Consider the following 19088-nt stretch of genomic DNA (forward strand, 5'->3'; position numbering starts at 1 on the left):
GCGCCTGGGCATTACTGTGTCTCGTGATCAACAGTTCCCCCCCTCCCCAAGGCCTTCGATTTTCATGTGACTGATCAGTCTCCATCCGGCAGTTTGGGTGGGAAACTTCACCTCACAGGTCTCCACGGTGTTCACAGAGCCACATAACCTTTGTGTGGGGTCCTTTTTTTCTGAAGAAGTCCTACATTTCCTGTTCGTTTGCAATACTCAGTAATACATCCTTTTTTTATGTTTATTTTTGAGAGCCAGACAGAGGGAGCGAGAGCAGGGGAAGGGCAGAGAGAGAGGGAGACACAGAATCTGAAGCAGGCTCTAGGCTCTGAGCTGTCAGCATAGAGCCCAATGCGGGGCTCGAACCCACAAACCCATGAGATCATGACCCAAGTCAAAGTCAGATGCTTGACCAACTCAGCCACCCAGGTGTCCCCAGTAAAAGCTCCTTTGGCCCCTGACCCACATGCTGGGTGAGTGCCAAGGTGCGTGTGGGGTGCACATGACCTCTCAGAGATCTGAGAAGCCTACATGGCATGAGAGAGAGAGAGAGACAGACAGACAGGAGGCAGGGAAGGTTCTGGAACACACTGAGATGAATACTGGGAGTCATTCAGCAACATTATCCAAATCTTTGGTGAATATCTGCTAGTGCCGGGTTGCACACAAGAGGAACAAAGACCAAGTTCCTGACTTCAAGGAGCCTACCACCCCCGGGAGGGGATGAAGAAGGGGGAAGACAAGTATGAGGCAACACCTATGGTGTAAGAGTGCTGTGGCTCAGAGCATCAGAGAAAGCTTCCTGGAGAAAGCTGACTAAGCAGAGACCTAAAGAATGAGTACTTTCCCAGTCCGGGATGGGGCACCAGCACACCCCACAGGGAAGGGAGAAGACACATGTTCTTCCACACAAAGACTTGCAGCTGCCTAAAACTTGAGTTTGGGGGGGGGTGGCAGTGAGAGCCAATAATAGCCAATGTGACGGAGGCCTCACTCTGTGCCAGGTGCTGCCCTCAGCATTGCCCCTTACTCTGGCTTAGTCCGTCCCATCTATAGCAGTCCTATGAGGTAGGTGCTGTTACTAACCCTCTTTATAGATGGTACACTCAGGGACGTTTACCAGCAGCTAGTCAGTGGCAGAGCCAAGATTTGGACTCAGATAGTTGGGTTCTAGGGTCTGTGGCTTAACCAGTACCTGCCAAAGCCTGACTGAGAGGAAGGCAGAGAAGTGGGGAGGGAGGCAAGAAGGGGAGATACGGATTGTACAGCCCTATCAGCTTCTTCAGGAATTGGACTTTTGTCCCAACAATAATCCCAAGAAGCCACGGGAGGATCTTAAGCAGGGGAGATTTGTGTCTCAGACATGCCTGTGGCTGTGTCTGAAGCATGGTTATAAGAGGTACAAAGCTGGAACTAGGGAGACCCTTAGAAGCTGTCACTGGAAGAATTTCAGGTGAGGAATGATGTTGGTCAGAAATGACATGGTGGCTCTTGAGATGGAGACAAGCGGAGGGACTCAGAGATGGGCAGGAGATAGGCACCATAAACCATGCAGGTGGGAGAGTCCCTGGGTAGAGGAGCAGCCAAGATGGCGGGTGGATGCATTGATGCAGTAGGTCTTCCAGAGACAGAGGAGACAGCAGGAGCAGCTTCCCAGGCCACTCGGAGTAGGCGCCTCCTGTCTTTCATGCCTGCGAAGTCCCCGGGAAATGTGTTTGCACCAAGAAGGCCTTTGGACCCTGCAGGCTCTCCCCTCTCCAGGGAGGAAGCAGAGACCATTCTTGAGCAGAGCTTTCTGGGCAGTGGCCAGAAACAGAGGACACCTCTTCCTTGGGCTCTTTGGCTAAATGGTTCTTAGAACTAGTTTGGAAATAGCTTCTTTGGGTGACACCTGCGTGGGCACCACCGGAGCCTTTGCCGGAGAGCAGCCAGTAGAGAGAGCCACGGGGTAGCGACTTGCTTTCGTGCTCACCCTCCCGCAGCTCAGACTTTCCACCTTGGAGTCATCTTGCCAAGAGCTGTCGGTCTCAGCTTTTGGAACTTGTAAAAATCCCCAGGGGGCTTTCTGAGTGTATGTATGCCTGTGAGCCACACTCAGAGAAGCCGTGCTCCAGAGGGAATTTAATGGATAGGAGGTTAGAGTTAGGGGTGCTGCCTGGCAAGTGTAAGAACTTAGGGGCTTATCAGGGCATCAGTTTGAAGTTCAGGCTTGCAGCCTGGCAGTCACCTTCCCTCCGTGTTGTCTGGGTAGCGAGTGTGTCTCAGCGGGTTTAGAAGGAACACCACCAGAGATGCCCTCCTTTGGCGAGCTAATGTGCTTGTCTTGCTCAGCTGTGCCAGGAGGGCTGGGCCACCCTGATCAGGCTCTTTTGTAGTCCCCTGGCGACCCTGTGGCATGAGGTGGACCACAAAGGAAGGGGGTGTGGCCACTCACTGCCCTTCAGAGGGAAAGGCAGGACGAGCCACTCCAGCAGGGAAAAGGAAGAACCACCATAGCTGTCTGCAAGGCCAGGGGGAGGGCTGTCAGGAGAGATAGAACATCAGTCTTCACTGGAGACATCGGCCGTGCTAGACACCTATCTGCTTAAGGATGATAATGAAATTAATCCGGCCTGTAGTCACTTCCCGTCCAAATGATTTATTGGCTTCATACCCTAGCATTGCCACATGGTGGTAATAAATGACAAGACTAGGACACAAGGGCTTAAAGGATTCTCCTTATGTTTAAAAAGCTAAGCCGTAAGGCAAATAAACTCAGAGAGCTTGAAGGAAACTGGGGAGGTCATCGGCCCTGTGCTCTCCATGCCTGGACCATCTCAAATGCCCTGTTTTTCAAAGACAGTTCAGAAAAAAAGTATCCACCACTACCCTCGGCCACCGAACTCTATCCCCAGTTTAGTAGTTCCCCTGCAGATTCAAAATTGGGAGTAATTTGACAGGGGTAGGCTGAAGCTCACTTTTGTGCTTCCGTCAAAAATTTTCTCCTGGAGCTTACGTTTCCCTCCAAAGAGACAAGATGCTAATTACCACTCTTATTTACTAAAGCACCCTAGTTTGAGTCACTGCAAGTACTTGAAAGCGAAAAACTGTATTTCATTTAAAAATAGGGTCTAACTCGGATTTTAAGTGATTCAGACTCATCTCCCTCCAATTAGCCCAAATTACTTAGGTTTTAAAGTTAATCTTTAGTGACGGCCAGTTCCTCCTACTATCTAAACAAAGTCCCGTTGCTGGAGTGGAAACCTGGTTCTTCTCTCCTGTTCTGTCCTCAGGGCAAACAGAGTGTAGCTGATTTCCTCTGAATGATTTACTGTCCAAATATTTGAAGAACAGGTTTCTAGAGGGGATCTGAAGGCACAGCAAAAATATAGCATCTCATGGACCAGATGCAGCCTCCACAGCCCCAAATTGCTGGCAATGCTCTGTCATCTATAGGATGGCATCCTTGCCAACTCTGGGCGTCGCCAAGATTGCTTTGCATAGTGATGACAGCACTGTTCATGTGCATAAGCACAATTCAGGTTCACAACCCTATGATGAAGGTGCTTTTATTACCCTCGTTTTCCATCAGATGAGTGCAGAGGAGGGTGGATTTCTGCTACAGTCTCCTTCCGTCCCGTGCAAGCAAGGGGTAAAGCCAGCATCTTTACAAACACATTAAGCCAGAGGCATCTTTATCCCCTATAATTAAATCCTCCCCAAGTGCTTCCTTAACTGGCCATCGCTGAGTGTGCCTTTCCTATTAAGGAAACTGCACTGTGTTTTGGAGCTGATAAGATCAGTTGTGTGTATGTATGGAGAGGTGTCTCTGGGTGCAGGCTTTCTTCCCCTCCCCTGCACCTCCGTGTGACCTTTTGCTGGATGGTGTTATCACACATACACCCCGCAATAGGGTGGCATCGCATATACAGAACAGGTGTTGTGTCCGGCAGGAAATGCCCTCTATAGACTTCGCCTCACATTCTGAACCATGAGGTTCTGAGGGGCAGAAAAGACGTTTAAACCACTGTGATGTTGAAGAACGCTCTCGTAACAGGTGCATGCTAATGCCGCAGTGGTCGTCGCCACCGCTCAAGTTGTCATTCAAATGACATGTAGAGCTCATAGGGATGTTCCAAAGTGTCTGCTAGGTAAAGTCAGCGGTCCGTCCAATCAGGTGTGTCATCCGTGACACTAAAATAAAGGGATTTGACCATCTCTAAAGGTCTCTTGCAGCACGAATGACTTTAGACATTTATTTATTCATTAAACAAGCACAGAGTGCTTCTTGTATACTGGGCACTGTTCCAGGGGCTCTTACAAATAGCAGCTCCTTTAGTCCTCTGTACAGCCCAGTGAGGTAGATGGATACTATCATTATTCCCATTCTAGGGCACAGGGAGAGGTTCCGTGTAGCTCTTCTCAATGATGCCCCAAGGCCGGAAGCAGATGAAACAGCAATGGCGCTGGAGACATGGCTCTTCTCAGGGCCGGAGAGATAGGCTTGGTTCCAGCTGGGCTTGTAGCCCATGCCTCCAGCCTCTAAGGCAGCCTCGGCTAGGAAGCTGGGCCAAATGATGAAAAATCCTGGTAGTTACTTTCTCTGATGTCATATCCAAAAAGGTAACTTCTCTTAAAATCTTCTGATGAATCTCATGTCTGTGAGTTTATCAAAATCCTTATTTTTAATTCTACTTCAACATAATTTAAGGCCAGTGTTCCTTGAAGATGACAACAATTGCCTTCTTCAGATAGGAGGCCTCTTGCAGGCATCCAAGAGCTCACCACCCCAGCCCAACAAAAGCAGGGGAGTGCTTAAGGTTCCCAATTTCAGGCACACTTTTAGAGAGCAAACTGGCTTCTAGAGGACGAGGTCTGGTTCTGACAGTCCTCAGAGAGAGTTTGCTACTGGCCCAGAGAGAGTCCTCAGAGAGAGTTTGCTACTGGCCCAGAGAGAGTCCTCAGAGAGAGTTTGCTACTGGCCCAGGCTGAATTCCAAGGAAGACGCAAGAGCCCTACTGGCATTTTAACTAGTTGGAAGCATCCTTTAGAGCTCTGTCCTGGGTGTCCAGAACCACATGTATGATTTGATATGTGTGTTGGGAGTGTTCTGATGGGGCCCCTTCCAAACACTCCAATGAACACTGAACCTCCTTTGCTAATGGACTGAGCAAGGTTATCCCTCTGGCCCTGAGAAACAGGATTCCTTTATTATCTGCCTCTAGCCTTGGGGTGTCAGTGGGAAGAGCTAAGGGGGTAGGTGGGGAAAGCAAAATTGATGAGTGGTTGTGGGGACAACGCTGGTTGAATAGAGTTCTGCTTTCACATAATACCATTTTAGGAATGAGGGACACCAGTAAGGGTTTCCATGTGGTGATGTGTATTGATTATTGTGTTTTCAGTTTTTTTTTAAGAAAAAAAGTATCACAATATTTCATAATTTTCCATACAATTCTTAGGCTGAAATTCCAGCTTTTCCTCTTAGACTAAGCAATATGAAATTACCAACATTTGACCATTTTTACCCATAAAAAATGGCAGTTTTGTAAGACTAAATATAAATTCAGTCTTCTATATCTAGAAAATCTATCCTTACGGAATTTTCTTCAACTCATGCCACAAGGATAGGGTTTTGCCACAGAGAAGTCCCACCTTGGCTTGCACGTGATTTGGAGGATGTGTACCTCCTGCTGATTTCAGGAGTGATTTTAAATCGTCGACCTGAGTCCGTTTAGCCTTGTGCGGTCACAATTCCTAATTTTGATAATGGAGGAGTCTACGGTTTTCTCTACCTTGTTCCAACATGGGCCAGTCATCATCGAAGGGGCATCGCCTTCTTGTCTCATTGAATCCTGGAGCACTGTGAGACTGGGAGGAATTTAATTTGAAATTGCCGTGCGCTACCAGTTCTGCTCTGGGCTGGAGAAACATTCCCGCTGCAGATCCATCTAGTGACATTAATCTTTCTTTGATTTAATTTGGTTTTCATTCCTAAAGTAGGGGCCCAGAGGCCGCTCCCTGCCTCACAGGAGTACAGGAGGATTAATGAGTCACTCTCAGGAAAGCATTTGGAGCTCCTCAGATGGAACAAACAGTATCATATTTTTAACACTTTAGATCCTGTGGCACTTTTCAAAACGGCATTTCTGTCCTTAACTCAGCAGCAGCTGACTTGTGCAAAATAGAAAATGGAAACCTTATCCCCCCACCAAACATCTGTAAGTGAACTAGTTTCTGTCTTACGATGGTGTTAAAGTGTCACGTGGGGGGAAATGTTCCAGCCCCAGAGCAGCTGTGAAAGTTAGAAATACACTCATACACACATGCTCAGACACACACACAACTCAACCACTAATAAAATGCTTTTACACTTGCTCTCGGGAGATAATTTCAGAATAAAATTTCCGTGGTACAAGCTGCGTGTGCGCTATCTTAATGCCTGAGCACAGTGCCAGCAGTGATTCCTTGCCAGCTCTTGAAAAGACATTTGAACCTTTGGCAGGGCTGCTTATCGGAAAGCCCATCCGTGGTGTTTGTGATTATAGGGTAAGGGTGCTCACGTTTAGCAAAACAAAGCGTCTGACGGTAGTGGAGTATTGGCTCAACACTCAACAGGATCCATTTGGGATTCATTCTTTGACAATTACCCAGAATGAATCACCAGCTTCCTTTTATAAAAAGATATTTATTGGCTTAGAAACAGAGCATATCCAGCTCTTCATGGGGAGGAATTTTAGAACTATGTTCAAACATTCTCATAAACTTGGTGTCTGAGTGTTGCTAAGAGGGTGCCTGCACAGAGTGTTTACTTTAATTGCATCAAATGTGGAGGAGAATGGAAAAAGCAGCCAGAAAACAATGAATGGCTCAAGGGGAAAGAGGAGGAGGTTTGGTAATAACAGCAGAGTCGAAGAATTCAATAAGAGTCCAAGCTGGAGACACTTTTCAGAGACCTGATGGCCCAGCCAGCCTCTGCCCAGCGTTCCCCCTCCCTGTAAGATGTGAACACCAGCAGTTGGAGGCCTCTGGTCTAAACTTAGCAGCTGGCTAGACACAGCTGGCTGGACGGCTGTGCTCAGGGCCTCTGCAGGGCTGGCTCTCGCCCCATGTTCCCTCCTCTGTGGGTGCAACCTGAAGGAGATTAGACCTTAATCCTTTGGCGCTTGCTAAGCAGGTTTGTACACTCTGATAACCAATGTGCAGCAGGCCAGAAGAGAAACTCTAGGTTTCTACTTTTTTCCAAATGGAGGAAGGCTAGGTCCAAAGTAGTATTAGAATTCAGACCAGACTGAGGACTTCAGAGTGGTGGGAAAAAGCACTCAGCTTACCATGTTCCGAAAAGACAGGGTTAATCCTCCCTCCATAGTCCCAGAATGAAGGCAAGGATTTGTGTATCCTTGACTTGCCTCTCTTCAGGGTTCCTTTGTCTTACATTTTTGTGGACTAGCCTCTCAGAATAATTTACTCCTCACAAGAAGTGAGGACTGCCCCCTGCTTCTTAGCATCTAGTCCCCTTGGCCTCAAGGGCGCTTCTTCCCCCAGTCGGTTGTGGGGGAGGGCCGCGCTGGAGGGCCATCCGGCCTTGGCTTCCATAGTCCCGAAAGGCCTCAGGTGAGAACTCCTGACTTGATAGACAAGAGAGGGTATGCGTGGGCCTTGCAGTAGTGTGTCAGTGTGGTAAAGGCATTTATTTGTCAAATTGTGTACATTTAAAATCTGTGGCAATTTTTTAGCAGCTCTATTGAGATATAATTTATATACCATAAAGGTCACCTTTTAAAATGTACAATGCAATGGTTTTTGGTGCATTTGCAGAGTTGTGTAGTCATCACCACAATCTAATTTTAGAACATTTTCATCACCCCCAAAAGAAACCTTGAATTCATTAGCAGTCACTCCTCATTCTTCTGACCCCTGCTTTAGGCAGCTAGTAATCTACTTTCTGTGTGCATAAATCTGTCTGTTCTGGACATTTTATCTAAATGGGATCATACAACATGTGGTCTTTTGTGGCTGGCTTTCACCTAGTATAATGTTTTTGAGGTTCATGTTGTAGCATGTCAATACTTCTGTCTTTAGTGTATGGCAGTTTTTTGTAATATATTCACACAATAACACAAAGTCATTTTAAAACGACTGAATTGCTTATAGCTGCAACAGTGTGGATACACATCACAGACCTTAAGATGACCCCAGGAAGCCAGACCTAGACACACACTATACACACACACACACACACACACACACACACACTCATAGTTGACCCTTGAACAATGCAGGTTTGAATGGTGCAGGCCCACTTACATGCAGATATTTTCCAGTAAATACAGTACAGTGCTGTCAGTGTATCTTCTCTTACGATTTTAATACTTTTTTGTCTAGCCTTATAAGGATACAGTATGTAATACATACAACATACAAGATATGTATTAATTGACTTATTGGTAAGGCTTCCTGTCAACAGTAGGCAGTTAAGTTTTGGAGGAATCAAAGGTTATATGTGGAGTTTCAACTGTGCAGAGGGTGGGTACCCCTAACCCCCATGTTGTTCAAGGGTTAGCTGTACTATATAATTCCATTTATATGACGTTCAAGAACAGATGGAAGTCAGAATAGTGGTTATCTCTGGCTGAGGATGGGGTGGTTATTGACTGGGAGGGGATAACGGGTACTTCGTAGGACCTTGAAATACAATTTTTATCCTCACGTGAGTAGTTACACAGGTGTATACTTAACATTTATTAAGCTGTATACTTAATATTAGTGAATGTGAAGTGCTTTCCTATAAGTTATACTTAATTGTAAAGTTTTTATTTAAAAGTATATGCAATTTTTATGATTTTGCAAGCTTTTTAAAAATACGATATTCCTGCAGAAAAGAGAACAAATCATAAGTGTACTAGTGGATGAATTATCAGAAAGTGAGCACACCCTGTAACTACGACTCAGGTCAAGAAAGAGAACATTATGGGTACCTCAGAAGCCCCCTCCAGGCCCCTCCCAATCACTAACCCTGCTCTCTTGTCCAAACATCTAACATCATAGTTTGACTGTTTTTGTGTTTGTTTTAGCTTTACGTGATTGGAATCACATAGTATGTATTCCTCTGTGTTGGGCTTCTTTGCACCTTACCACGGTGAGGTTTACCCATGCAGCGTGGAGCAGTAATTTGCTCATTTTTCACTGCTTTATATTCTGTTGTATGGACATACCCCAAATTATTTATTCATTGATGATGTGTGGTTGTTTCCAGTATGGGGCAATCGCATATAGTTTGCTATCCGGATATGCACTTATTTCTGTTGGATATATACCCGGATGTGAAATTGCTCTGTGATACGGTAAACACCAGCTCTAGCTAACACAGCTTTGAACACCTGTTTCAGCATTTCTAAATACAGTAGGAACCTCAAAAACATAGTGGCCCAAGCCTCTTTTGACCTCTGAGACGCTGGGATACTTCCTAACACAGCCTTGTCTTCCCCTCTGCCCGGGGCTGGCCCACCTCCCATTAGCCCTATGGTGTGTTGGCCCCCGCCCTTCCGGCCTCACTGCATCTCACTGCCTTGTCTATGTCCTTCACAGGACTGTGAGCTCCTTGAGGGCAGAGACAGTGTCTTCATCACCATTATAGCTCCAACTTCCAGCACATAGAAATTCTTGATAAATATTTAATAAATGAGAGAATGCCAAGATCCAGCCAGCCATCTAATTCCTGGATGAAGTTGAGAAATGTATTAAATTTTGAAAACTCATATATTTTTTATCTTTGCTTTCAGATATCAAATGGATCCACTATAAAAGTCTTTAAGAAGATAGCAAATTTTACTACAGGTAACCGATATAATGTTAACCTTTTGTTCTCACCCACTTTTATATAAAGTATTGTTTTTTGCCTCTTTCAGATGTATGGTCACAAAAGTGAGATTGAGTTGTTTCTATGTAATTCTCTGAAACTGGAGAAAAGCCATTTTGATATGTTTCTATTCCTAAGAACGTGAGCTTTGCAAAAAAGAGGACAGGAACCAGTAAATAGCAGTTGGCCGGACTGCCCAGCAGAAAGGAAGCTGCTGCCTCTTGACAGCCCTGAACTCAGGGCAGAATCTCAGCCTTCCTCGCTCTGTTCCAACTCCTCAGTAGGATGGGGGCTAACAGAGAAGACCCCTCTGGCAAACTGAGAGGGAAGCCGGTAGATTATCACACAGCCCTGCAAGCACTGAACAAACAAGATAATCCACTTAGAAATCCAAATCTCCTTGCGATAACAGCTGCAAAATTCCCAGAAAGCGGAGTGAGACAAACTAAATGGGAAGCTTTTATGGGAAAGTTAGTGGGCTAGCCTCTAAACTCTCTACCCACCTCCCTGATGGTCTCAGGAAAGGAAAGCATTGTGACGGTGCCTTGAGAAATTCCCTAAATCCCAGTCTAGGTTTGTCTCCAGAGAAAGGATACCCCAGCTAAGACACTCTGTCCCCAGCCCTTGGAAAGTTTCTGGGCCTCACCAACAGCACTTTTCACACATATAACTGGAGGGGAGGCTTCCGGATTCCTAGATTCAATACTAGGAGCGGCCTCATAGGTCCCAATACCTGGTCAGTACAAACAGAGAATGCAGGGCCCCCAATTAAATAGAAAGGATAATTTGGTAGGTTGTAGGAAACCCCTCTGGGGAACCTCACAGTCCATCATTAGATCTGGCTATTTAGTGAGAGAAGCCATCTTGCAGAGGGTGGCTGCCATTCTGGCATAGGGAACTGGTGTCCTTGTGTTATAAAAAAGTAGAACTTTGTATTTTAAGCTTCAAAGATCGGGGATCTCACATTTGGATCTCTTCATGGGACCTCAAGGCAGTCAACGTCTCTGTTTCTTCCCTGTCCAGTTCAGCTGAGAGCCATTATTTTGATCACTCTCCTCCTAACCCTTCACCTTCTCCTGTCCCTGTCCCCTATTTACTACCCTCTCTGTCATGTCCCAGCCCTGGATGAACCCAATACTAGCCTTTCCTAAACCTATATCCAGGCAGCCACTGGAGGAAGGTACACAACAGCATAGCTTGGAGTCATTATAATTTCATGGTGCCCAACATGACTGGGACCCTCAATGCAGCCTACACCCACTAAATTTCTCTAGGTAACTCACTCTGTGTTCTCCGGAATTCTGCCTTCTCTCCTCAAAGCTCTGACCTACATGGCTCTATCAGTAGCAGACTTGATCCTGTACGTCACAGAGAAAACAGGAATCAGAACTCCATCAACATCTAGCACCAACCCTACCACCCTACCTGCATCTGCCCATTTCTTCCTGTGCTCCTTCCCACCCCCACCAGCATTCCAGGATTTCCTTCCTCTTATCCAAGGCCAGTCTCTCACCTGTGTCTTCAATCCCATCATTTCCAACCTTCCAAGCATTCTTACGCCACAGACAATCTTCTCTCACCTAAATTTTCAACACCTCCCCACTTACTACAGCTTTTGTTAGTGTTTCAAGGTATTCTAGTCTCCTTCATCTTCAAAACAAAAAACCTAGTCCCTTGATCCTTCTTTTCCATTTACCATTCCCTTTACTACCACATTTCTTTCAGGACTGTCCTCACCCTGTGTCACTGTCACACTTGCTCTATAAACTCCCAACTCATTGCCCTTCTTTCAGATCCCAGGAGGGGTCACATTCCTTCCACCTTAGGGTCTTTGCACCCATTCCCCTTCTTCCATTTGCCTGGCTAACTAGTCATTCATTTAGGTTCAGCTCCAACACCACTTCCCCTGAAAAACCTCCCAGAGTAGGGCCGGCCTTTGTCAGTTACTTTCTTAGCATATACTTCTTCAGGAGCCTTATCACAGTTGTAGTTAAATAATTGATAATAGTATGAAGTCTCTCATTGGCTAGGATGTAAATTCCACTGGGGTGGGGGGGTGACTAGGTCTGTGTTAAGATTGCCTTTTGCCTAGGAGCCCCTGGCACTCAGTAGATGCCCCCAGGTACATTTGTTCATGAGTGGGGCTTGAACCTCTCCTACTCACCCCAACGAAGGATCATGCAGCCTGTTTTAATATTTCCAGGAATAGGGAACCTGCTTCCTACTCCCTGGCCCGTTCGGTCTTCACGTTGTTAAGATCTTAAGATGCAACAGGGTAAAAAAAAAAAAAAAAAAAAAATAGCTGTGAAGAGCTCAAGTAACCTCTTCTGTTTATAGCACAAATGGGGCATTTTATGAGAAGGCCAATTAGCCCGTGGTTGTTTTTTTAATAGACTGTTTTCTCCCCCTTTCTCTGGCATTCAGATGTGGAATACTCAGAAGACCACTGCCATTTGGTGAGTTCAGTCTTTCTTGTGCTTGCCGCTGAACTGGATGCCTTCTGTAGCATGAACGGTCTCCTTGGGTAACGCTTCTAGTCTGTCTTCCCTTTAGATTTTACCAGATTCGGAAGCATTCCAAGATGTGCAAGGAAAGAGACATCGAGGGAAGCACAAGTTCAAAGTAAAAGAAATGTATCTGACAAAGCTGCTGTCGACCAAGGTACACTTAACTGTTCTGGGAGTGCTTTTATGGCTACCTTGGGGGTGTATGATGTGTTTGACTTAATTTCCACTGAAGTGTGAAAATGTTACAAATCCCTTGTGCCTTCTAGCAAAGCAAAATGAAAGTTTAAATGGTAAACACTTCCTACCCTCCTCTTCTTTTTAGAAACTGCAAAGATAATGGCACTTTACAAATTTTGACTGTAGTATCTTCAATCAGGGATTTAATATTGTTCCCAGTCCTTTACCCACCATTTCACTATTGTTATTTTCTTAGGTTCATGTTGTAATTATTCGTTTTTCTTTGTTCTTATAGAGGAGCAATAAAACTCCCTTTGAATTGCAAATAAAATGAAGGGTGGGGTCAGTGACGGTAAACCTACTAAATCTTTTTTTATTTTTCCACTTTAAAGTTAAGAATTCTGTTCACATGTAAAAGTGTCAGATGTGAAAGCTGTTGGAATACCAAATCAGAAGCAAATTTTACTTTATCTGGCTTTTAGTGAGATTAACAGAAGTCTGTGGTGATCCTTTTTTTTCCCCCTGAAATGACTAGCAATATAAATGCTATTATCTACACCTGGCCCTGGTCTCCTGATGGGCATGCTTCTTCAGATTATAGCAGAGGGTATGCTGAGAGCTCAGTAAATTTGTTTAGTGGCTAAAGGACAGCCAGAGCCTCTTGATTTTCTCATCTGTCCCACAGAGATCTGCCTATTTGTCTTTTGTAAAACACCCAGATGCTTTGGAAAGTAGAGAATAAAAACCTCTGATGGAAATACATGCAACAGGAACAATTCTGGGAACTGAGCAACATTGAGTTTTTCTAGGCTGAACATAACTAATAAAAGCTAAACATCCATGGCTTCTTGATCTATGCACGCAGCCCTACAACTGACATTTCAACTGCTGGAGACTTCTACGATACCCTCATTGTTGACTAAACCTAAACCGGGGCATGGATTTTCAGGATGCTTGACCCACATGGAGTGTTGGCCTCATTTGATAATTTTACATATTTTCTCTTCAGGTTTTGTTTCTGTTTTGTACATCATTTTCTCTGAACTGGCATTTCACTTTCTATTGTATTCAAAACTGTTACCCTATTTTTTAAATCTCCCACGTCTGATGCTGTCTTTCAGGTGGCAATTCATTCTGTGCTTGAAAAACTTTTTAGAAGCATTTGGAGTTTACCCAACAGCAGAGCCCCATTTGCTATAAAATACTTTTTTGACTTTTTGGATGCCCAGGCTGAAAACAAAAAAATCACAGATCCTGATGTCGTACATATTTGGAAAACAAACAGGTGGGAACAAACAGTATGTGATTACTGACTGTTTTCAAGAATCTGGGACAGAATCTTAACCAAAAGGAGGGCATGGATAGTTACAGAAGGATTCATTATCCCTAGATCAGAATCTTTTGGCTTGGTAAGCTATCATGTCAAAGCAGATTCTTCCTCTGTTACTATTTTTTAACAAGAACAAAACCCTTCCTATGCTGTGATCCTATTCTTTAAGATAACATAAACAAACCTTATTATCTTTTTTTTTTTTTTTTCAACGTTTATTTATTTTTGGGACAGAGAGAGACAGAGCATGAACAGGGGAGGGGCAGAGAGAGAGGGAGACACAGAATCGGAAACAGGCTCCAGGCTCTGAGCCATCAGCCCAGAGCCTGACGCGGGGCTCGAACTCACGGACCGCGAGATCGTGACCTGGCTGAAGTCGGACGCTTAACCAACTGCGCCACCCAGGCGCCCCAAACCTTATTATCTTTAACGCATGAAAAAGACCTTGTAAGGAATGTTAACCTGACCGGCAAAAGATGAGAAATTCGTATTTTGTGGTTTTATTATATAATTTTCCATTAGAGAATACTTAATCCCTTTGCAGTTACCAAACTGTCTGAATTCTGATTCTACATAGACATTTCTACTTTTATTTGAGCGAGTGCAGTACTCAGATATCATGAGAATTAGTCAAAGGACTGTTCTGTTTTCTAACGTTTTACCTGGTTGCCTGGCAAGGCATCCAGGTTTGTTCTAAATTTCTCCTCAGTAAAGAAACAGCTCATTACCTCTATTTGAAATGTTCTGTGTATGAACTGAGTAAGACTCGGTGTTAAGACATGATAGAACTTTCTGGCACAATCGCAAGCCCTCCCGAACACTGAGGGCCCACAGACCATTTTAAGGAAGTATTACAAGCTGAAGTGCCAGAGCTCTAGGTCTCATCTTCTCCCATTGAATCCGGGTCTGTCCCAGCATCTACCCTGGCTCCCTCCCATCCTGTGCTCTAGCCTCTTAATCCCAGGTGCTGCTGCTGTAGGCTCCCCTTTTCACTGTGAAGAGGGTGGCATCTGAGCAGGGGCAGTAGCCAGGACAGTAGAGCTGAGGAGAGGCCCAGCATCCTTATGATGGAGGTAATTTGCTAGGCCAGAGTTGAGATAATGGAAGGACTCTGAATGATTCCCAAGTTCATATTCAAGTATCTGAGTACCTACTATATGCCAAGCACTGTTAGGTGCTGGAGATGTAACAGTAAACTGAACAAAAATCCCTGTTCTCAGAGAGCTTGCATTCTAATGGGTGGAAGAGATGATAAATAGGTAAATTAGTAGTATATTAGAAGGTTAGTACAGTGGACAAAGCAGAAAAGAAGGATAGAGAGTAACAGGACAGTGGTCAGAGAAGGCCTCAAGGAGATGATGACATTTGAGTCAGGTCTTGAAAGAGGTGAGGACATACACCTTGAGACTGTCTGGCTAAAGGCAGTTTCCGGAAGATGGGCAGAAGTCCTGAGGTGCAGCCTTGCCTGGGATGCATGAAGACCAGCCAAGAGGCCCACGGTGGGTTGGAATGAAAAAGGTGAAGAGTAACAGATGAGGACCCAGGCCCAGATCACGCAGGGGCTTTATCCCGAGGGGGATGGAGAGCACAGAGGGTTCTGAGCAGAGGAGAGACCTGATCTGACTCTGTGTTAAGATTGCTGATAGTTGTGGGACAATTACCTGTGGGGAGCTGGGGGCTAATAATGCAGGCGGCTTAGGCCAGGGTGTGGCACTTAGAGGGGGTGAGAAGAGGTCAGGTTCCAGACACGTGATGAAACGTTTTCATGGGCAACCGTCGCCTGCTAGAATCTAGAACTATCGGGAGAAAATTCTCGTCAACGGCCACCTTTGAATTTCTCCCGTTCTAGTCCTCCCTTCAGTGGCGCTTGTCAGTTTAACCCTTTCTTGCTCTGAGTGGTGCTGCCATCTGTTGCTTGGTATATTTGGCAAAGCAGACTTGCATACTTCAATAACAAGGGCAAAAACGTCCGTATGCAAACTGTGATAAACAGAGCATCCGCCTCCTACGAAGGGCTATACTTGAAAAGAGATTTCTCTCTCGGAACAGCCTTCCTCTTCGCTTCTGGGTAAACATCCTGAAGAACCCTCAGTTTGTCTTTGACATTAAGAAGACACCACACATAGACGGCTGTTTATCTGTGATTGCCCAGGCCTTCATGGACGCATTTTCTCTCACAGAGCAGCAACTCGGGAAGGTAAGGCCTGGTTTTAGTATCTCTTAACATGTCATCCTGTGAGTCTGAAGCATTCTTTCTTCTAAACAATTGGTCTGAACCACAGCAGCTAAAAAGAAATAGTCCACGGTAGTCACTGAAGATCTGCTTCTCTTTAAAAGCTGTCCTATTTACTTTTAATCTAGTTTTTTTTAATGAATACCAAAATAGACTATTATCCCCTTTCTACTGCAAAACTGTGCCTGTAAATACCTTTACCACAAATTATAAACTATAAACCCAAAGTGAAACTACAGAAATTTGCTTAGCTAAATTAATCCCATCTGAATACAGCTGATCCTTGAATAATGGAGGATTATGGGTGCCAACCCTCCATGTACTTGAAAATTACCTGGAACTTTGGCTTCCCCAAGACTTAACTATTAATAGCCTACTGTGGACTGGAAGCCTTACTACTAATAGAAAGTCAAAATAACATGTATTTTGTACATGTAATATGTGCTATATACTGTATTCTTAAATAAACTAGAGAAAAGAAAACGTTCAGGAAATCGTAAGAGAAGACATATTTACAGTTCTGTACTATAATGAAAAAACTCCACGTAGAGTAAGAGCCGACCCACAGAGTTCAACACCATGTTGTTCAAGGATCAGCTGTACACCTAAGTGTCTATTTGAATATAACAAATTGCTCATGGGTAAGAAAATCTTGCCTGAGATTTCTACCACCACCAGTTTGTCAATTCATAATCAAAACATCAATATTGTTTTTCCTACGGTTTTCTTTGCTGAGCAAAAGCCTCAGGAAAGCAAAGAAAGATCAAAATACAGAGCAAACTCCGAAAGGGATGTTTTGGTCTTATTCGAGCACTCCAAATGTAGTAAACTGAGCAGTATCTGTACCTAATGGATGTCAGACAGTCTTTCAGTGCTGAGCAGTGTCTCCTTGGTATATGGAATTTGAGAGAGTGCCTGGGGCGAAATGTGGTTGATGTTTCACAGGTGCCTCAGCTTCCTAGTCTGAATCTAAACTCACCCTCACCACCATTTCTGCAAAACACACCTGTCTTTACTTTTGTCTTCCTAGCATCGCCTGGTCTCTCAAGGTAAACTCCTTTCCATTATCTTCAACGCCTTCTTCTTCCTCCCTTCCCCTAATTGGTTACTGCCCACTGCCATCTCCAAAATGTCTTTTTTCTCATTCTTTGGCCCTATCCCTTCAGCCCCTCTCCACCCATATAACTGCCTCGGAACTGGTCTCCTTGCCTGTGCTGTCTTTTTGTTTTCACTGTGTCTCAGGTTATCTAAAGCTTAAATCTGATCTTGTCTGTCTCCTGCTTAAAAATTATAAATACTTCCCATTACCTGCCAGGTGAAATCTTCCCAGTACCACACGGCCCTTCCTAATTGGGCTTCAGGTCTCTTTTCTGGCCGCCTCATTTTCTTGCAAATTCCATATACCTTCTACGCTACAGCTTTACCTTTCCCAAACTTACCATGAACGTGTTTTCGTATCCCTTTCCTGTCTCATAACCCCTCTCTTCTAGTAACACCCTACTTATTCATTCATTCCTTCAACAAACCTGACTTCTTAATGTGTACCAAAAACTATAGGAGCCTATGATCAGTCTAAATATACCTGCTTTGTGAACTTTCCAGCTCCGTTTCCCATGCCCTTTCTTCATTTGACCAATGCAACAAAAACACACTGGAAGACACTAAAATGCTTAATTTATTCACAGTAAAAAATGGTTAACTGACTAGCTGAACTATACCTTATGTGGTTCTTGTGATTACTATGTTCTTGGTAGTTATTATTACCCTCATTTTAGAGATGAGGAAATCAGAACATCAGTTCTGGGAGGCCACAAGTCTTGGTGATGATCCCTGATTTGTCCAACTCCACAGCACTTTTCTTTATACTCTGCTACTAATTACTGGTATCACAGTAAGCACTGTGTTAAGTTTGTCTTCCCAAGTAGATTAGAAGCTTCTTAAGGGCAGGTACTGGTCGTCTTTGACTCTTTACATTCAGTGCCTGCCACAACACCTAGCTAAATACATTTACTGAATGAATGATCACAGGATTTGTGGGTTTTACTCAAACTTGAAAAGTGCAAAAAAAGCTCCGTAATATCTCAGTGTCGGCATCCTTCAAAATGATTCAGCCATTGGTATGGCTATTCATGCCCTCAATACATTTAAAAATTTACTGGGACATTAGCCCTATCATTAACTCAGCTATCTTCCCTGGGTAGGAATTTTTAAACTTTTCCCTCAATTTTTTATATTACAGCTATTACATAAAAACATTCAAGCTGACAGGGAACTTTTGTGAAGTCAGACATCAGAGCCCCCAGCACTAATGACCATGTACTTCCTTGAGAATGCTAGAAGATCTTTATAATCTAATAAAAGGGATAAGCAGAAAAATCCACCACCGCCAACTACTTACCACTTTCATTGTTACATAAAGGGCTCAATCAGACCTACAATCAAGTCTTTTATAAATGCCAAAATTCACTGGTGGGTGAAGATGAGAGCAAATGTTTTAATTCAGGCTTTTTACAACCATTAGTAATGAACTATGACTGAAATAAGTTCCGTTGTTACAGTAACTCAAAATCATGCAAAAATAATAATTTTAGCTCTTTTATGAGAGGAAGGCAGAATATATTAGCATTTAATTCGCCTGAAAAGAACAGTGACTCACCAGAACTATCTGGATAGCAGTCAGTCATTCAATCAACAACACTGATGAAAGGCCCACTGCATGAAAAAGCTTTGTTACTAGGAGGTCGTGATAGTGCTGGAGGTTCAGCTACATTGTTACTATTATAAATTCCCCATGGTGTTTTACTCTTGGCCATGGATGCTTGTTTTTGTTTTCGTAGGAAGCACCAACTAATAAACTTCTCTACGCCAAGGATATCCCAACCTACAAAGAGGAAGTAAAATCTTATTACAAAGCAATCAGGGATTTGCCTCCATTGTCATCTTCGGAAATGGAAGAATTCTTAACTCAGGAATCTAAGGTATTGCTAGAAAGTAGAAATAAGATAACATTTGTTA

At 44.2% G+C, this 19088-nt stretch overlaps 1 protein-coding gene and 1 long non-coding RNA gene across 3 annotated transcripts in view; one reads left to right on the forward strand and one right to left on the reverse strand.

The window, feature by feature from the left end:
• The window catches only part of PLXNC1 (plexin C1), a 152040-nt gene that overhangs the window by 129143 nt on the left and 3809 nt on the right, over window positions 1-19088 (forward strand). For both annotated transcript variants that reach the window (XM_045467017.1, XM_045467016.1), the window contains exons 24-29: window positions 9750-9804; window positions 12251-12282; window positions 12380-12487; window positions 13632-13795; window positions 15890-16037; window positions 18911-19051. In XM_045467017.1, the coding sequence (XP_045322973.1) occupies window positions 9750-9804; window positions 12251-12282; window positions 12380-12487; window positions 13632-13795; window positions 15890-16037; window positions 18911-19051 (648 nt within the window). The remainder of the gene's footprint in view (window positions 1-9749; window positions 9805-12250; window positions 12283-12379; window positions 12488-13631; window positions 13796-15889; window positions 16038-18910; window positions 19052-19088) is intronic.
• On the reverse strand, window positions 12692-18915 carry LOC123592095. Its single transcript, XR_006709589.1, has 3 exons — window positions 18730-18915; window positions 14257-16125; window positions 12692-14024 (listed from the first exon to the last, which is right to left on the reverse strand). It is a non-coding gene; the product is annotated as an uncharacterized LOC123592095 (long non-coding RNA).

Source organism: Leopardus geoffroyi, chromosome B4, assembly GCF_018350155.1.
Source record: "Leopardus geoffroyi isolate Oge1 chromosome B4, O.geoffroyi_Oge1_pat1.0, whole genome shotgun sequence".
Lineage (NCBI taxonomy): Eukaryota > Metazoa > Chordata > Mammalia > Carnivora > Felidae > Leopardus > Leopardus geoffroyi.